The sequence below is a fragment of the Dromiciops gliroides genome, chromosome 3 (assembly GCF_019393635.1).
Source record: "Dromiciops gliroides isolate mDroGli1 chromosome 3, mDroGli1.pri, whole genome shotgun sequence".
In the NCBI taxonomy this organism is placed as follows: domain Eukaryota; kingdom Metazoa; phylum Chordata; class Mammalia; order Microbiotheria; family Microbiotheriidae; genus Dromiciops; species Dromiciops gliroides.
Genome location: NC_057863.1, coordinates 348755659 through 348775622, shown reverse-complemented (window position 1 = coordinate 348775622; position 19964 = coordinate 348755659). Strand labels below are relative to the sequence as shown.

The following is a 19964-nucleotide window of genomic DNA, read 5'->3' as shown; positions in this document are numbered from 1 at the left end:
ATATATATATATACTTACTATATAGGCATAGGAATAACTGCAAAGCTACTTAAAGGAAAACCTCAGGTTTTTTTTTCTTTTGTTTTGTTTTGTTTTTAGTCTGTGTTCAATCAATATCAGTTCTTTCTCTGAGAGTGGATAGCATGCTTCATCATTAGACCCTTGAGATTGTCCTGGATCATTGTATTGCTGAGAGTAGTTAAGTCATTCACAATTGCTCATAGAACAATAATACTGCTGTCACTATGCACAATGTCCTACCAGTTCTGCTCACTTCACTATACATCAGTTCATATGAGTCTTTACAAGTTTTTCTGAAATCATCCTGCTTGTCATTTCTTATAGCACAATAATATTCCATTACAATCATATACCACAGCTTCTTCAGTCATTTCCCAGTTGATAAACATTCCTTTGATTTCCAATTCTTAGCCACCACAAAGAGTTGCTATAAATTATTTTTGTACAATTTTTCTCCCTTTTCTCTTTTTCAGTTACTATTGTTAACTGTTTCCCTCCATCCTATTCCCTTTCCCATGATATTTACTCTATTATCTATCTTAGGGGTGGTATGACTGAGGTTCCAGCTCCATTCAATAGTAGAAAGCTTCTTAAACTGTGGGTTGAAACCTTATATGGGATCCTGTAACTAAATGTGGATGTCGCAAAAAATTTAGCAGTACATGTTTGATTGGTATACCTATTTCATATACCAATGTACCTGGGGTCATGTAAAATTGTCTCAGGCAAAAAGGGGTTGAGAGTGGGAAAAGTTTAAGAAGCCTTGCATTAGTGCCCTGAATGCCCATTCATCTCAGTCTCAATACCTCTACACAGCCTGAGTATTTCCTCTACTTGCTCTATGACAAGTCTCTATAGATTCTCAGGATTAGGCCAGCATTTCTAAGTTTATGGCTACTACCATTGGCAGACTCTCTCCACACAACTACCATCTATCTTCTCCAGCCCCAAAGATTCCTCCCACCAGACTGCATTTTCTGATACAATTTCCATTCCTCACAGGCATTGTCTCATGGAAAATCAAGTCCTAAGAAACACTGTGAAGTGAGTGACTTCTCTCTGGCCTCAAGAAATATGTGAAATGTCAAACCCATATTAACCCATTTCTCTCTGGCATGTACCAATGAAATAGCAACTATTTATTGAAGGTCTAAGGTAAATAGAACACTAAACTAGGCACTAAAAGAGATTCAAAGTTTAAACAAAATATGGTCTTCTCCTTCATAGAGAATACAGCCTAGTAATAAAGATTGTTTAATAATTTAAAAAGCACAAGAAATTTAAATTGCCCAAAGCCAAGTGATTGAGAGAAAAAACACAAAGTTGTTTGTAACAGAAGAGAAATAGAAAAGAATACTAAAAATCCTTCTGTGAAAGGTCAAAAAAGGAAGTTTAAAATTTTTAAATAAGAACAAAATCTGTTGATTCATTGCCAAGTTTTCAGAAACTGTGCACAAAAGAAAACAAGTCTTTTGGAAATGAAAAGAAATAAACACCTCATACAGAAGACATCATGTACATTTTTTTTAAATCCCAGAGACCAGAAGAGTCTTTATATTTTGTATGTAGCATCTAAGTTAGTTCAAAGAAAAAAACCATGTACAGAGAGAAAAGAGAAAAACTAAAGGAAAATCAGCACAGAAGAGAAACAATTTCGGAGGGTATTAAGGAGTATTTGAAAGAAACACACAAAATGAATAGACTTGAAAGAAATAAGCTCTGGTTCTGTTAGGACTAATTGTTGTTCTAGACGGTTTACATTTTATTTCATGTTTAATTGCTAGAAACTGGATCTTTTTTTCATCTTGCACCGTATCTCAGTGAGGCAAAGCCAAGGGTGAAACTGTCTTTGAAATTGTTGGAAACCTCATGCTAGCATTAGTAATAATACCATGGGGATGTAGAGTGCATGAAGAAATGAGCTATCTACTTATTTTAAAGTTTTATTTATGACGTTTGTTATATTTGTTTTTACTCCCATAGTTACAGGGTATCTCTGATTCCTGGAATATATACCATATTATTCTTCTCCTCCTAGATTCCTAAGCTTCCTTCAAAATCCAGATCAAATGCCACCTTCTAGATGAAGCATTTTCTGATCCCTGCTGTGCTTTTTGTCCCAATTCTCCCTGCTCCCAGAATTGTCTTTTATCTGTATTGTATATTTTCTATATCTATATAATGTATTATTCCCCTGATGAGACGATAAGTTTCTTAATTGAGGTTAGTAACTAATTTATTTTTATCTTTATATCCTCAGCACCTAGCCCTGTGTCTGGCAACTAGTAGGTGTTTAACAAATGAGTGATTATCAACTCATTCTACAAGTCCAAGATTGCTCTTTGCATTTAAGTTGAATGTAGCTGCTGTTGTTTTTGTTCCTACTACTATAGTCATTTTATATACTGTTAACTTAGCTCTACTTTCATGCTGTATCAGTTCATATAAATCTTCCCATGTTTCTCTGAATTCCTTGTAGTTTTCAATTTTGGGGGGTGGGGGGACCAGACAGTGGGGGTAAAGTGACTTGCCCAGGGTCACACAGCTAGTAAGTGTCAAGTGTCTGAGGTCAGATTTGAACTCAGGCCCTCCTGAATCCAAGGCCAGTGCTTTATCCACTGTGCCACCTAGCTGCCCCCTGTAGTTTTCGTTTTCCTAGCATAATAATATTCTTTTTCATTAATATACCACAGTTTGTTCATCCATTCCCAACCACATAGATAGCAACTTTTGTTTCCATTTGTTTGCCACCACAAAAAGGCCAGCTAATTGATTTAGAGAATGTGTTAAGAAATTTTTGGCTTGAGAAATATAAATCTACCAAAAAATCTACCAAATTTGTATATAAATCTACCCCCAAAAATTAAAAATTAAAATAAAAATATGCACAATTGGAACTAAATTGTTAGTCAAACAGCAACTAGGTTCCTTTCATTCATGCTTCGTTTTAGAGCCAAGTTTATTTTAACAATAATAATAATATGATAATAGCATTTACATAGTGCTTTAAGGTTTTCAACATTATTTACAAATACCATTTCATTTTATCTTTACAACAACCCCATGAACTAGGTGCTACTTTCACCATTTTATAGATGAGGAAACTGAGGCAGAGACTAAGTGACTTGTTCAAAGCCATACAACTGTTTGTCTAAGGATGGATTTGAACTCAGGTTTTCTTGATTACAAGTCTAGTCCTCTATAGACTGTGCCACAGCTGCTTTGTTGTAACTATGGTATTCATTGTTTATTTAATGCCATTGTTTCTTTGTTTATTAAATTATTTATAGTACCAACTGATTCATTTATTTTTTGGATAAGTTTTGTCTCCACAGTCCCATATCCTAGAGTGCTGTGCAGGAATGATGGTCAGGATGAAAGAAGGTGAAGAGAGGGACAAAAAAAAAAGCCAAACCTCACCTTCTAGGGAATTTATCTTTCCCCAAAAGGAAGACGTCTTGTAGATAGGGTTGTGTAACCAGAAGAGGAGAATGAAGCTATTTTGAGTTAAGATATCCATTATTAACATCTAGTCTTTGTTTTGCTTCCCCTCATTTGCCTCAAATCAGAACACATTTAATTGACTTTTTGCCATTCACTGATGCTTCTCCTCATCACTGGTTTCTGAAGTGCTCTCTGTTTAATATAGTATTATGTTGTTTCAATGCCACATTTAAAGTAGAAGTCTTCTCTGCTTCACCAAGGTGTGTAGAGGCAGTCCCGGGATCATAGTTTTAGTGTTGGGAAGGACCTTAAGGATCTTTAAATTCAAATGTTCTAAGAGAGCTCAGGCATCCAGCCTGAGTTCACACAGAAAGCAAGTGGCAGAGCTGGGATTTGAACCCCAGGTCCTCTGATTCCAAACCCAGGGCCTTGATCCTGTTCATTTTTTTCCTTTGAAATGTCTTTTGTATGTCTTCCTTGTACTCCTGCATGTCCATAAACAAGGTCCATTTTGTATGTTGATTCCTGTGCCTTTTTTCTTAGTCCAGACTCCTGGCCCCTCAAAGCCAGATTACCATGGTGGCCTCTTATTGGTCTTCCGGCTCCCAATTTTGCCTTTCTCCAACTGTCCTTCACCATGCTGATAAACTAGTCTTAACATACTGCTTTCATCATGTCATTTTATCCTTGCTTTTTTGGAACTCACAATCTAATAGAGAAGGTCAAAATGTACCTCTGCAGTAGAATGCACTACCCACACATCATTACAGAATAGAATATGATGAGAGATACAGAATTCAAGGAAGGCAAGGTCATTTCTGAATCAAGGTGATGAGGGGAAAGTTTCATAAAAGCGGTAGCATTTGAGCTGGGCCTTGAAGGATAAGTAGGATTTCAAAAATTAGCTTTGGTGGGCAGCAAGGTGATGCAGTGAATAGTGAGTGCACTGGCTCTGAAATCAGGAGGACCTGAGTTCAGATCCAGCCTCAGATACTTACTATCTATGTTACCCTGGGCAAATCACTTGACCCTGGTTTGTTTGTTTTTTTAAATATATATATATATATATATATATATATATATATATATATATATATATATATATATATATCTTGGGAGGGGAGCAATATTCTAGTTGTACAGTATAATTAAAGGCAAAGAGGTAGGAAAGTATTATATATATATGTAAGAGACAGAGCAATCTACTCTGGCCTTCCATTTATCCTATGGTATAAAGTTCCTACTTCTTAATCTGGCATTTAAAGCCTTACTTATCTTTCTTTTTTTTAAAATTAGTATGGTGCAATCTGCATTCAAATCCCACATGTGGAGAGCATTTTTCATCATGAGTCCTTTGGAATTGATTTGGATCATTGTATTGCTGAGAATAGCTAAGTCTGCCACAGGTGATCATCATACAATGTTGCTGTTACTGTGTACAATGTTCTCCTGGTTCTGCTCACTTCATTCAGACTTAAGTCTTTCCAGGTTTTTCTGAAATCTGCCTGCTCATTATTTCTTAGTTAACATTTTTGGGTGGGGGGGCTGGGCAATGGGGGTTAAGTGACTTGCCCAGGGTCACACAGCTAGGAAGTGTCAAGTGTCTGAGGCCGGATTTGAACTCAGGTACTCCTGAATCCAAGGCTGGTGCTTTATCCACTGCGCCACCTAGCCACCCCATGCTCATTATTTCTTATAGCACAATAGTATTCCATTGCATTCATATACCACAACTTGTTCAGCCATTCCCCATTTGATGGGCATCCCTTTGATTTCCAATTCTTTGCCACCTCAAAGAGAGCTGCTAGAAATGTTTTTCTACATGTTGGCCCCTTTCTCTTTTCATGATCTCTTTGGGATACAGATATGGTAGTGATATTGCTGGATCAAAGGGTATCATAGCCCTTTGGGCATAGTTTCAAATTGCTCTCCAGAATGCCTTACCTATCTTTCTTTCTTTCTTTTTTGTAGGGCAATGAGGGTTAAGTGACTTGCCCAGGGTCACACAGCTAGTAAGTGTCAAGTGTCTGAGACCAGATTTGAACTCAGGCCCTCCTGAATCCAGGGCCAGTGCTTTATCCACTGCGCCACCTACCTGCTCCACCTATCTTTCAAAAAATATGAAGTTGCAGCTTTGTGGTTTTCCTCATAAGAATTCTCATTCAGAGTGCATTGTCCCTCTTCATTTCCTCCCTCTGACCCCTTGCTCTCCTCCTTCTCTATACGGAGTTTGTGTGACCTTTATGATCGATCTCAAATCCTAACTCCTTCATAGAGCCTTTCTTGATTAAACAAGTCCATGATGATCCCTGCCAGGTAAAGTAAGCTATGCTTCTTTGTATTACCCTCAACACCCAGCATGGTGCCTCACTAAGAATAGGCAATTAGTAACTACATTGGCTGGTTGATTAGCCACTTTCCATGCACTTATGTTATCAACTCTTGAACAATCCATTAAGACAAGAATTTAAGGATCAAAACTGAAAATTAATATTATATGCTATATAAAGACTAAATCCCTATTTTAATCTTCCTAAATAGGGAATCTCAATCCATATCTTTATCTCTTTTACTTGGAAAATTATAATAGTGGTAGAGTGTAATCAGAATGAATAATATTCAGACATTAGTCCTTGAGCCTCTTATTATTCTTTCACATATAACTTATGGCTATTCAAGATCTCTATATTAGAATATTGTATTACATTAGACCCTACAGTACATACAGAAGTAATGTGGATTTCTTTGTTAATGGTGATTGCAAAAGCAGTTCCAAAGTCACTTAACTGTGAGGACCACTGATCAAAGTCATTTAAAATCTGGCAAAGCCTCATTAATTCACATTAATAACTGGGCAACACATTACAAATTATCAGACTTTGAAAATTAGAATACATTATAATACAAAATATAAAAGTACTAACATTACAAAACATTTTTCTCAATTGTTTTGACAAGTGTAGTTTTGTTTTAAATATTTATAGTAATTTGTAATAATAGGGTGATATAAATGTGCTGAGGCATACTTTGTGAAAATAATGAAATCTTTATAGTCCAAAATGTTATTAAGCCATTGCCTCAGAGGACTATGAGACTGTAAGAATGTTTTTGAACGCTAAAAGAATCCTTTTAAAGTGCTGGCCAAGATCAATCAATTTGTTCAGGTTTGTAGAAGCAGATCCTAGCTTTATCCCAAGTAATTTTTTAGGGAGATTCAGGGCTCTGAAATAACCAAGCAAGCTAGCAATAATTATAATTTGTGCTATGTTCTGTGCTAGGTGCTGGGGATACAGAGACAAAAATGAGACCATCCCTGCCCTTAAAGGGTTTACATTTGTACTACCAGAGGCAGTATATAAGGATATATGGTATTTATATAAAACGAAGGCAAGATAATTTGGGGAAGAAGGATACTAGCAGCTGGGCTGAGCAGGAAAGGCTTCATGCATAAGGTGGTGTTTCAGCTGCAAATTGAAGGGAACAATGGATTCTAGGAGTCAGAGGTGAGGGGGCAAGTGCAATCCAAGCATGGGGGTCTGTCAGCTAAAAGGCATGTAAAAGAAAGTAAAAGAAGGCCAGTTTGGAAGGACTGTAAAATGAAAGAATAATGTATGAAGGGCATGGAAAGGCAGGTTTGAAGGTTCTTTACATACCAGACAGTTATATTTGATCCTGGAGGTAATAGGGAACCACTAGAATTCACTGGATAGAGAGAGGTGTGACATGGTCATGCTTGCCCTTTATGAAAATCATTTTGTGGCTGTGTGGAGGATGTTGTTGCTGACCCTGCTTTGCTCCCTGAGTTCAGTGATCTACGGCACCTCATTCCAATTGATTTTTACCCATTTGATGCTCTAGGTTGATACCTAATCCCTTTTTCCTTTTTTCAGAGTCCAGAGAATAAGAGGTCAGAAGGTATTGTCAAAGACATAGCCCTTTTGAGTATTCAAAAGACCTAGACCCCAGAAGCTTGTGTCAAAGCCTGTGCAGAAACTTTCTTAGAAACACATGGAACATAAGGGAACACAAAGCATTTTCAGAGAAGGCTACCCAGTTAAGCAGAGCATTCTCATCTGAGGTGTTCCACCAAAAGGAGGTCATTCTCACCTGCCTCTTTTCATCTTCATCCTACTTTTAAAACACCAGAAAAGCCTACACATAGGCTTAGAGGCCCAAATTCTTCTGTGTTTTTTTCCACAACCTGCAGACATTGTCATAATGGGGAAAAGGATTGCATGCTTATTAGAGTTACTGTCGATAGCATTAATTTTTTGACACACAAAACCAACTCCCTTGCATTGCTCATTTGGGTCACATCCTTCTACTTTCTGCCACTATAGAGTACTAACCCTAAGAGTTCATTCTTTAGTATTTATTCACAAATCTATACAGCCTGTTCCCCTTCTTCCCTCCCCCAAACAACAACACTAGGATCACAAAGAATGGACTTGATGCTGATAAGCCTTCCGTGAGAAAATGATGGGTTTTGGAAACACCCAAATTACCCAGCTCAAGGGATTGATTGGATTAACTAAGATTGACTGACTTCACTGATTAACTCACTTAAAGTTAATTCAATTAAAACCACACCTGCCTGAGGGCGGCTAGGTGGCGCAGTGGATAAAGCACCGGCCCTGGATTCAGGAGTACCTGAGTTCAAATCCGGCCTCAGACACTTGAAACTTACTAGCTGTGTGACCCTGGGCAAGTCACTTAACCCCAATTGCCTCAACAAAACAAAACAAAACAACAAAAAAACAAACCCACACTTGCCTGGCTCTCAAGAAGGTGTGTTCTCAGAGGCTGTGGACTCTAACCTCAACACAGGACCACCCTCAAATCCAGTGAACCAATGGATTTGGGTGATGCCAGCCAATTAGCTTGAAGCAGTGTGGAAGAACCGCCTCTCCTTGAGACACAGAGGAAGCTCCTTCACTCAGTTTGGTCTCTGGAACAGGCTTGGTGGCAGAGGACTTGAGAGAAGAAGCAGGCCAGGCTGAACTCTTATCTCTCCTCTAGGGTAGATAGGTTTCTTAACTTTCTGAACTCCACAAGTTCTCTCTTTACTAATATTTTGTATGCTTTAATGAATGCTTAATGCCCCCAAACTGGTGCTAAAGTTTCTAATTTATGAGTAACAATCATATTAGGAACCCTAGCTAATTTTCCCTACACTTGGGACAGAAATAAGGCAACTACATTAAATTTTAAATATCACACTTCCCATAGTTCCTCTCTTTGGCTCATTATGCCCCTTTCTGAAACTTTATTCATGAGAAATTTCTAAAATAAAGCTTAGGAATAGCTTGGGTCTATGCCTCCCTAAGTGTGGGTAACAGGACCCTCAACTCCCACACAAGGATCCAATGTACTAAATGCATATTGGGCATGGGACAGCCTTTAGTTCAGCTTTTGTTGGGTCAAGGAACCTCAGGCAAAGGTCTATACCTTATAATCCCACTGAATTGATTAGAGAGCTTATAAAATTAATCAAAACTTCCCCTGATCAACTACATACATACATGCATGAATATATGTATATATATGTACATACACATATATACATGTGAATTTATATATAATATAAACTGGGTTAACATAGGACAGAAAAAGTAAGCCACTTATTTAGGGACTAATCTTTAGATACAATTCCCCATGTCTAATTTGACATTCATGACCCTCTTTTACCTAACATTATCATAACATCTGCCTTCTTTCTGGTCTCAAAAGACCCCAGATCACAACCAAGCTGAGTTGGATCAAAGTCATCTGTCCATTAGAGAATGATCCCAAATTCACTCTCAGTCAGTAAGGAAGGTTTTTGATTACATGGTAGGTTTTGATAAGTTTCACCCACATTTTTTACCAATTCACTTGCTTAATTGTCTTATGCTCTGGAACAAGGGAAAGACAAAGAAATATAAATGGCCAAAATTAGTATTCACATTGCCTTGAAAATATGAATAATTCAACCCTATTCTGAAAGTCCACAGAGAAACTTGCTCGTCACAAGGATCACTAGGGTTCTGAGTTAAAATTTAGACATTAAGAAGAATTTCATTGTGAGGCTCTCCCTGCACATGTCCTAGATCAGGGTATCCCAAAAACTCTTAGTGCAGTTTTAAGCTTTTTATTGTTGTTTGGTCTTTTTGGATGTATCTGGCTCTTCATGACTCCATTTTGTGGTTTTCTTTGGCAAGGATACAGGAATGGTTTGCCATTTCCTTCTCCAGTTGATTTTACAGATGAAGAACTGAGGCAAACAGGGTTAAGTGACTTGCCCAGGGTCACACAACTATTAAGTGTGCTTGATCAGATTTGAATTCATGAAGATGAGTCTGCTTGATTCCAAGCCCAGTGTTCTATTCACTGAACCACCTAGATGCCCTAGTTTTAAATGACCAAAGCTTAAAACTTTTTGGGATACCCTGTATAACTGGACACCATTGTTTTTAATTAAGCAGTATCTTTAAATAGAGCAGTCAGTCAAACAGAGTAGATAGTTCTAGCAGTAAAGATGAATTTATATTCAAAAACAACTGAGCTCGCCTCTAAATCTTAGATTATCATCCTCTTGGGGGAAGACTTGAACTAAAACCCTGATATATTCCTAGGACCTGTGCCTTTACTGGGGAGGTTGTTAGTCTCTCCTGAGAAGAATACTTATGGTTAAAAAGGCTGCTTGGGTCTACTGGGTCTAGAACAGCTGATCTATTGGGAAATATTGGGAAAGTCTCTCAGGAACTAACAAGGAAAAAAGGGATCATAAATCTGGAACTTAAACCCCTCAATTTATAGATGAGGAAATTGAGGCAACTAGCCTTTCGTTTGGTGCATGAACTAACCACCAGCTTTTGCCACCTTGATTGACATTCCTTGTTCTCAGAAAGACAGAGAATTCTAATAAAATATAAAAGAGGTGACTAAGAATGAACAATGCCACGTGTCTAGATCAAAAAAGACTGAAATATGGGTTAATGCGTCAAGCTGGTATGCTGGATTTTTGAATTATTGCTGGATTTTGACAAGGGATAAGGAGGTGAGGAAGAGGGCAAGGAAAAGGAGTTAAGCTTCATGAGAGTCATTGACTGAACTGAGAGAGAGGCTTACATCTTAGGAACAAACAGCACTCTAGAGGACATTGACCCCATGAAATCTACATCTCGGGATCCTTATTGTCTGAGAGTTTGGAAAACTCTTTGACAGAATCAATTTTGTTATAGAAACTATATAACTGGGGACAGCTAGGTAGCTCAGTGGATAAAGCACTGGCCTTGGGTTCAGGAGGACCTGATTTCAAATTCAGCCTCAGACACTTGACACTTACTAGCTGTGTGACCCTGGGCAAGTCACTTAACCCTCATTGCCCTGCAAAAACAAACAAAAAAAGAAACTATATAACGAAAGAGATATGAGATAATCTAATTCAAACCCTTTATTTCACAAACTAGGAAACTGAAACTCAGATAGGCATCTTAATACTCTAAATTTATCATCACCAGGAAATCTGTTGCTTCTTTAACTATGTTAGTAAAAAAGTGATACGGAGTCTTTTTTTGCCTTACTATTTCATAGTTTTCTTTCTCTTTTTTTGGCTTGTTTATTTTTATGATTTATCCTCATCTCAATGCTCCAACAGTAACTATTGCTTTCTCAATACGCAGACCAACTCAGAAAGATAAACAAAATCATCAGATGTGATGTCTTTGTAGCAAAGAAATAACTCAGAAAACCATTTATGGGTATCAGGAGATCCCATACATACAAAATTCTTACATATTGATAACCTTTAAGGTCAAGTTAGGTTGCCCACCAAATTTTCCATAGAACCTTTCATCTCCCTGACTATAAGTGATAGCATCCTCTTTCAATCTCGCATACGCTTTATTGTACCTCTTTTCTATACCACATTCTCACTTATTTTGTAGCTGTTTGTAATATATGTATTGCCCTCATACAGGCCTCCTTAAGGACAGGGTCCATTTTTTATTTCATCTTTGTATCAAAAAGGCCTTGCACAAGTCTTTGTACATACTAAGCATTTGTTGAATTCCTTGATTAAGAATTCTATTCTGGGCTTTCAACTAGTCTCTTTGATAACCACATCCTTTCATTTTAGTGCCTTTTAAACAAATATTTTTAGCAATTGAGGTGGCACCAAATGTCAAGATATTCTTTACTGTTCTGTAATAATTAAAATAAAGGAATTTTTGGTCAACTCCCTTTCTTCTACAACTGCTTTCCTAAGAGCATGAGGCAGCGAGCCAACACCTCCTCCAACAGAGCCCTATCAAGGAAATCATATGAATGCATCTGACCATACAAATCCTAATTGAAAAATACACTTATAAGCCCAGCTGACTAAAATGCAACAAAGTTTTATAGGCTCTCTCAAGATGTAAATTATTGTTTTGGACCTTAACCCTGATTCTGGCTCTGCCATTTTGATCCCAGTGGTTGTCCTATTGTCCACAGGCTTCACCAAGTTACATGAACAAGTGGTTTGCCCCTAACCCTTTCCTATTATTTTGACTGACCATGGAGATAATAGAATGGTAAAATCTGGAGTGGGGACTATCTGTTCCAACCTTTTTGTGTTTACATGGCAGCACCAATTCACAATGATGTTCTCCTCATACTTTCCAGCTTCCCAATTCCTCAGCATCCTTAAATTCCATGCATAATTCTTCATTCTACCTCAGCTCCACATAAGAATAGTCACGTACTAGATCTCAGTATTACTTACAAATGTTCCACTTGGTAATTAAAACCTTGACAGTCTTCTTTCTGACCATAACTCTCTATATTCCAACTCTCCCTATGCCTCTCTAACTCTCCTAAACCTATTCTTTAACCTCAGAGTGATTGATAATCCTTTACCCCTCCATTCCCTCCACTTTCCAAGGCCATTAACTGTACTTTGACTTTCCCTTTCCTCACTTTCCAATCTCGTCAATTTCAACCCAAAAGGTCCTCTGCTATCTAATTACCTCATCCCTTTCACCATCATCCTTTTCCAAACCTCAGTTTTGGATTATTTCTACCATCTACATTCTCCTTTGCTCTCAGGCTGGAGCCCAGAATAGTGCTCAAACAAGTCACAAACAGCTGACTGGGTGCCTTATTAATTGATGTTATACAACTTCAAATGGTTCCTCACTGCCGTAAGAGGATCCTTTTATTCCTCTATAATTGATTACCTTGTCTCATTCCCCACAGAAGCTATACATGACTATCTCTTTCCTCCTCAGCTCATACATCTCCCTCCTCCTAAACCACCCCTCACCTGAAACCTTACCTGTTACATTACTGAGAAAAGTAGAAGTCATTTATTATGAGCTCCATTTTCTCCCCTTCTCTTTATCTTTGAGCCCTTGACATCATCTTTCACTCTCCTCTTTTCCTCTAAAATGTCTAAAAACGAGGAAGCCAGGGGCAGCTAGGTGGTACAGAAAATAAAGCACTGACCCTGGATTCAGGAGGACCTAAGTTCAAATCCAGCCTCAAACACTTGACACTTACTAGTTGTGTGACCCTGGCAAGTCACCTTAACCCTCATTGCCCCACTAAAAATAAAAAATAGAAAATGAAATAAAAATGAGGAAGCCCTTCTCTTTGCCAACGGGCAACATCTCTATGTGAGCCCTTGATGTCATTCCTTTCTTCTCCATCAGAATGAAACGTCAAACATCCCCTTTCTCAAATCTCCACCTCCACCTATCACTTCTTTCCCTATTGCCTTCAAGAAGGGTGACATCTCCCACACTCATAAAAAATTCTTTCATTAATCCTACTCTTCCCTCAGTCTTATATCTTTTCTCTCTTGACTAAATCCCTAGAAAAAGCTTTCCACACTAGCTGTCCCAACTTTCTCTGCTCTCACTCTTCAACCCTTTGCAATCTGTCATCTCAATACTGCTTCCTTCAAAATTAACAGTGACCTCTTAATTACAAAGGCTGATGGTCTTTTCCCAATCATCTTACTGGACTTCTCTGCAGTATTTGATACTATTGATCACTGTCTCCTCCAAGACAATCTCTCTTTCCTGAGTATGTATGACATCACCCTCTTCTCCTTCTCTTCCTCCTACTCCTTTAGACTGCTCCTTTGCTGGGTCATCAGCCATATCATACCCACTAACTGTTGGTGTTCCCCATGACCATCCTAGGCCCTCTTCTATTCTCTCTCACACTCTCTCTGTTGGTAACCTCACCAATTCTCATGAGTTTAATTATCATTTCTATGTAGATGACTCACAGATCTATAGATCCAAGTCTGGGCATCAGCCCCACTTCACCAATTGATTATTGGATATTGCAAACTGGACATTCCTGGTAATCTCAAACTCCACATGGCCAAAATTGAAACCATTATCTTCCTTCCCTAAACCATCTCTTTCTCTCTTCTCCTATTTCTCTCCAAAGAACCACCTTTTCTCTAGTCTCCTATGTTCATAACCTCAGCCTTATCATTGAGTCCTCATTCTTCCTCACCACAAATACTCAATAAGTTGACATATCTTGCTATTTATTTCTCTATATCTTTCTCATCTGATCCCTTCTTTTCATGTACACAGGTAATACCTTATTATATAAAATCCCTCATTATTTGTCTCCCAGATCTTTATAACAGTTGCTTCTTTATAACAGTTCTCCCTATCTTGTTTCTCCACATATCAGTCCATCTGCCATTGCTGCCAAAATGATCTTCCTTAAACACAGATCTGACCATGTCATTCTCCTACTCAACTAACTCTAGTGGGATTGCTGTTGCCTTTAGGATAAAATATAAACCATTCTGTTTATTCTCACTTATTCTCTTTCTTATTTATTTAAATATATTATATGTATTAATATCAATTTTCTTATTTATTCTCCTTTAAAGTCCTTCACAACCCAACACCAATCTATTTTTTTAGCCTCAGTGAATATTACTCCCTATCCCACATTCTGCAGTTAAAGTGGCCTCTCCATTCCTCACACTGTACTCTATCTCCATCTCCATGCCTCTGCAGTGCCCATGCCTCTGCAGTGCCCATGCCTCATGCTTAGAAGGAACTTACTTCTCACCTCTACCTCACAGATTCCTTCTCTTCCTTCAAGAAACAACTCAAGTTCTACCTTTGACATGAAGCTTTTTCTGATCTCTTGGATTGTTTCATTCTTTATATTTGCATCCCCAACACTGGGCATATAGTAAGCATTTAATAAATGCTAGTTGATCAATTGACAAGAATCAGGATGCTGGAAGTGGAGTTCTTCTGGGTGGGGCAGAAATCACCTAGTTGTTTCCATTCTTGCTTCCCTATCCCCACCCAGAGAAATGACCTGATCTCCAGTCATAAGAGGGTGCAGAGAAAGGGATTGCCTGAGAAGGATAGCTCAAGAGAACACCCTGCAACCAAGAAGCAGCTGTGAGGAGGTGGTGCCCCAGGAACTGTCTTGACAAACTGTGGAGTTGAAGACTAGAAGGGCATGAGCAAGGAACAGAACAGCCCCATCCATGAGAGCCTCAGTTCTGAACTCCAAGCCTAGGGCAATGAATGTTGATCCATGGATGAGGAGTGTTAGGATTAGCAATGCTACTGAAACACCCCTGTGAACTACAAACCTGCAAGGGGTGATTCCTCCATTTTCTGTTCCTTCTTTCCTTTCCTTTACTAGGGGAAGCATGTCCCTATTTTTCAAAACTTATCTCTGCTTGTAAAAGTTTTTTTTTTAACCTTTCTACCTAGTTGTCTTTTATGATAAATGTAATTAACCACCTCACCTATGTGTTCCATTGTATAATTGTAGATGATAGAGATGATATGGGAATGCCCAGAAGAGAGAAGTAGATTTTACACCTACAGTTTATTTCTTTCTGAAGAGTTTTGTGACTGAGGACTTAGATCTCTAAAAAGAGAATCACTCATTCATTTTTACAACTTCCCAGAGCAAAAAGAAAGACAACTATACTAGGACATTTCTGAATAAACAGTTTGGCTGGGGGAGGCTGTGACTAGCTATCTGGTATTGGAAGAAGGAAGACCTTGCCAATTTTCTTCTCTATTTCCCACAACCCAATTTGAAAAAAACTACTCCTTCCAGAGGAGGAACTAGGAAGTTGCTGGGCAAAACGTCATTCCAGAGGGAAGGAGCCAGTGAAGTGACTGGGGAGGAATAACAACCCACCCCAAGGGGATAGAGGCAAATTAGAGTGACAGCCCCCTATCATCAGCAGCATGGCACCGTGCAACCACACCATTTCACCTGAATCTATTCAGATGAAAAAGCCAAGGCCCAGCTTAAGTAATTTTCCTGAAATCACATCCATAGCAGAGCTGAGATTCAGAACCCACTCTTCTAACTCCAAGGCCATTGTCCTTTCCATAACATCGGGCTGCTTCTCCCATTGCTGACTTTGTTGCAGACAAGTCCTGTACTTCAGCCAACCCCACTATCAGTTGAGTGGGCCCAGGCACGTTTGTTCTACAGCAAGATGCCTTAGCAAGCACCCTAGAGAATTCTGAGGCCCTGCTCTGTAAGACCCATCCCTGACAAGGCCCAGCACATACAAGACCTTTTAATGAGGATCACTGTTTCTTGGAAACTGAGAAAGAAATCCTTTTCTGATTTTAAAAAATGAATCTAACTTTTTGACTTTTAATGAGCCATCTCTTATTCTAAACTTAGAACATCATCTTCACTTGCAAGTTCTTACAGGGTTTACAACTGAATCATATTTTTCCAGTTGACAAACTTATTTTCATATTTCATTAACATAGCTACCCAGATGGAAAGGGAGTTGCTTGTCAGGTAAAGTTAGGGAGGATTGCGAACCATGCTTAGTTTGTTTTTAATAGCATGCTTGTATTACCTTTTTGGGGACCAAAAGAATCATATATAACTATTGTTGCCACGTCATTAGAAAATAAAATTATTCCATTAAGTTACATGCAGGTTGTTGTTATTATCGTTCAGTTGTTTCAGTCATGTCTAGCTCTTCATGACCCCGTTTGAGATTTCCTTGGCAAAGATACTGGAGTGGTTTGCCCTTTCCTTCTGCAGCTTATTTTACAGATGAGGAAACTGAGGCAAACATGGTTAAGTGACTTGCCCAGGGTCTCTTAGCCAATAAGTGTCTGAGACTGGATTTGAACTCTTCCTGACTCCAAACCTGGCACTCTGTCCTCTACATTATGGAGATATCTGTTCATAAATAAATGATTTGCTGCAGATAGGTGGCAGAGTAGATAAAGCACTGGCCCTGGATTCAGGAGGACCTGAGTTCAAATCCGACCTCAGATACTTGACAGCTGTGTGACCCTGGGCAAGTCACTTAACCCTCATTGCCCCACCAAAAACAAACAAAAACAAAAAAGCAATAAATTCTTCATTCTATCATTCAAATTGCTATTTTGATGCAGTTGTTTTAATTCAGAATTCACTATCTTTATTTTTAGTTAGCCTGATTCTCTGTTTTGTAAATGAATTTTTGGAGAAGGAGTTTATATACTCATTCAGCTCTTTTTTAATGTTGTTTAATGGAGCTAATATTCCCATAATAGGATTTTGAACAGTATAAACTGACAAATAGATACATTGATTTTCAGCACTTGCATAAATTTCAGAATCCCATTATGTATAGCCATAAAGGGATAAAATATCTCTCCTTTCTCTTACCAAGGAATGTACCAGGTGATTGAAGGCATAATTTCCCCAGTAAATGACAGCTATGGAAAGAAAGATCTTGCAGCTGCAAAACACCGGGTAGCCATGGTACATCTCGCCCTGCAGACATCCAGCTGGATTCGAGTGGATCAGTGGGAGAGCGAACAAAAGGAGTGGATAGAAACGGTGAAGGTGTTGAGGTAATAATAGCATTCTTTTTGTGGCTGGGGATGACAAGAAAACCACAGGGGGGTTACATGCAACCCTTGGTTTAAAAAAAAACAAAGCCCACAAAAAGGTGATAATAAGACCTTTGGCTAAGCCTGCTTAATCACAAATAAAGAAGTGTTCACCCTTTGAAAGAAACCCACAGTTAAATGGTAAGGATCATTTAGTTACCACAGTGGAAGGATCCATGTGGTTTTGACTCCTGGTTTTTTGTTTCTTTGGTTTTTTTAAGTGGACCAAAAACCACTCCAGAGAGTTACTATTAGGCCATAGACTGTCATGGACAGTGTATCTCATATGCACAATGTAAACAGCGATTGCCTTTTCCCCATAGTGCACATCCTTCACATCATCATACTAGTTAGTAATTATGTGGCACTTTACGGTTTTCAAAGCACCTTAAAAAATATTAACTCGTTTTATCCTCATAACAACCCTAAGTGTAGATGTCATCCTTATCCCCATTTTACAGATGAGAAAACTGAGTCATACAAAGGTTAGGTGACCTTCCTAGGGTCACACATCAAGCTAAATGTCCAATGCTGGATTTGAACCCAGATTTTCTAAAATTACAAAGAAGCAGCCCCTTTAAAATGACTTATTGGGGGGCAGCTAGGTGGCACAGTGGATAGAGCACCAGCCCTGTTCAAATCCGGCATCAGACACTTAACACTTATTAGCTGTATGACCCTAGGCAAGTCACTTAACCCCAATTGCCTCACCAAAAATAATAATAATAATAATAATAATAATAATAATAATAATAATACTTATTGGATCTGTTTCTTACAAAATTGATATTTGATTCCAACATTGTTTTATCTTCTGCTAGATTTCCAACAAAGCAAAGGCTTGGGGGCAGAGTAGGAACCAAGGAAGTGAGGTCATAATAACTGTCTTCAAGTATTTAATAGGATGCCATGTTCAAGAGGGATTAGACTTGTTCTTCTTGGCAGTTGAGGGGAGAACCCAGTGTAATGGGTGGACGTTGCAGAAATGAATTTGTCATAAGGAAAACCTTAACAGTTAAAGCCGCCTTATAGTGAAATGGGCTGCCTCAAGAGGGAACAAGTTCCCCTTCCCTTCAAGTACTCAAGCAGAACCTAGTTGGCTACTTGTTAGGGCTGCTAGAGAAGGAATCTTTTTTTCAGGTGAAAGTTAGACTGGGTGATCTCTGAAGTCTCCCTCAGCTCTGAAAACCTATGATTGTTTGTCATCTGTGATCACAGGCTCAATCAGTTTTGGTGTCATGTGTGAAAATACTGATCGGCAAATGAAAACCCACTTTAAACCATGGAACAGTTTTGCTGAGTTTTATATCACTATATTATAGCCATAGCTGTGGTGATAAAGGGGAGAAAACAGTTGTTATATAACAGTCCAGGAAAAAAAACAAACCTGTCTTATTCAACACTAAGCCTATATGCCCAGAATTATCAAAGCCATCTTCTGGTTTGTGTTTATTTAGACAATCATGCAAAATTACATAGAAATAGTCACAGAAGGTCACATGTGACCTCAAGGATGCAGGATGGGACAGAAGCAGTCTAGTTTGGGAGGCAGGGTAGAAGAAGACTGGAAAACAGCCCTAGCCTGAATGTCATATGATAAACCTGGACTCAGGAATACCTAGATTCAAATCCTGCCTCTTAAGCTTAATAACTGTGTGTCCATGGGCACGTCACATAAGGTACCCAAGGCTTGGTTTTCTATAAAATGGAGATAATACCTTTGATAGCTACCACATAGGGCTGCTCTGAGCTTCAGATGACATAATTATATTAAGTGCTTTGCAACTTTTAAGATGATACATAGATATGGCCAGTGTCCCAGGGAGCATCTCTTCCCACAAGGGGCTCTGGGTTCAAGTAGCCCAAGGTTCAGTTCTTAGGTGAACTTGATCCCAAAGAAAAAAAGTTGATCTTTTTTCTCATATTCTATGGTTTATTCCCCTCACCCAGAATTCTAAGGGAAATCTCCTAAGTACAGCTGAAATATGGCTCACATCTAGCACTTCCCAAAAGGGAGTAATAGATTGCCTTCCAGAAAAGGTACCCAGTGTACAAAGTAGATATAAAGTATAAGACAGCTGTTTATTTCCTCCACGCAAAAGAAGTGCTTAAAACACAAAAGACTCATAACCACACATTGACAAATACTTAAAACATGAAACAGTAACCAGCCCTCATATTGTATACTCCAAGGAAGTAAAGACAACTTTATAGGGTGGTGCAATGGATATTTCATGTTCGCTTTGGGTTTCTCCTGTCTGGAAAACTTACTAGTCCAGATATATTGGCCAACAAGACCTAGATTTTTAAATCTTTCACCTTTAAAATGCTATTAGCAATGCTGTCTTTTCCCAAGAAGCTGTTGTAGAAATCACCTTTTATCGGGAAACTCGCTTAGGAATTCTCCAACTAACAAAGTATACACCAGACCTGTAAACAGCCATCTCTCAGGCTTGCCCTTCAATCTTCTGTCCTTAGGGAAAGAGACAAAAAGCCGAGAAGCAGCCAGGGTCTTGTCACTCATTCTTTTATCTAGGCAAGCGTATGTTCTCACAGGCCTGTGAGATGTTGCAGGCAGAGAAGGCAGTGAAGTTCCCTCCTTTCCTC

At 38.6% G+C, this 19964-nt stretch overlaps 1 protein-coding gene across 5 annotated transcripts in view; it reads left to right on the top strand.

Moving 5' to 3' along the window:
• The window catches only part of NMNAT3 (nicotinamide nucleotide adenylyltransferase 3), a 143441-nt gene that overhangs the window by 101352 nt on the left and 22125 nt on the right, over nt 1–19964 (top strand). For all 5 annotated transcript variants that reach the window (XM_043995634.1, XM_043995635.1, XM_043995631.1 and 2 more), the window contains one exon: nt 17135–17318. In XM_043995634.1, the coding sequence (XP_043851569.1) occupies nt 17135–17318 (184 nt within the window). The remainder of the gene's footprint in view (nt 1–17134; nt 17319–19964) is intronic.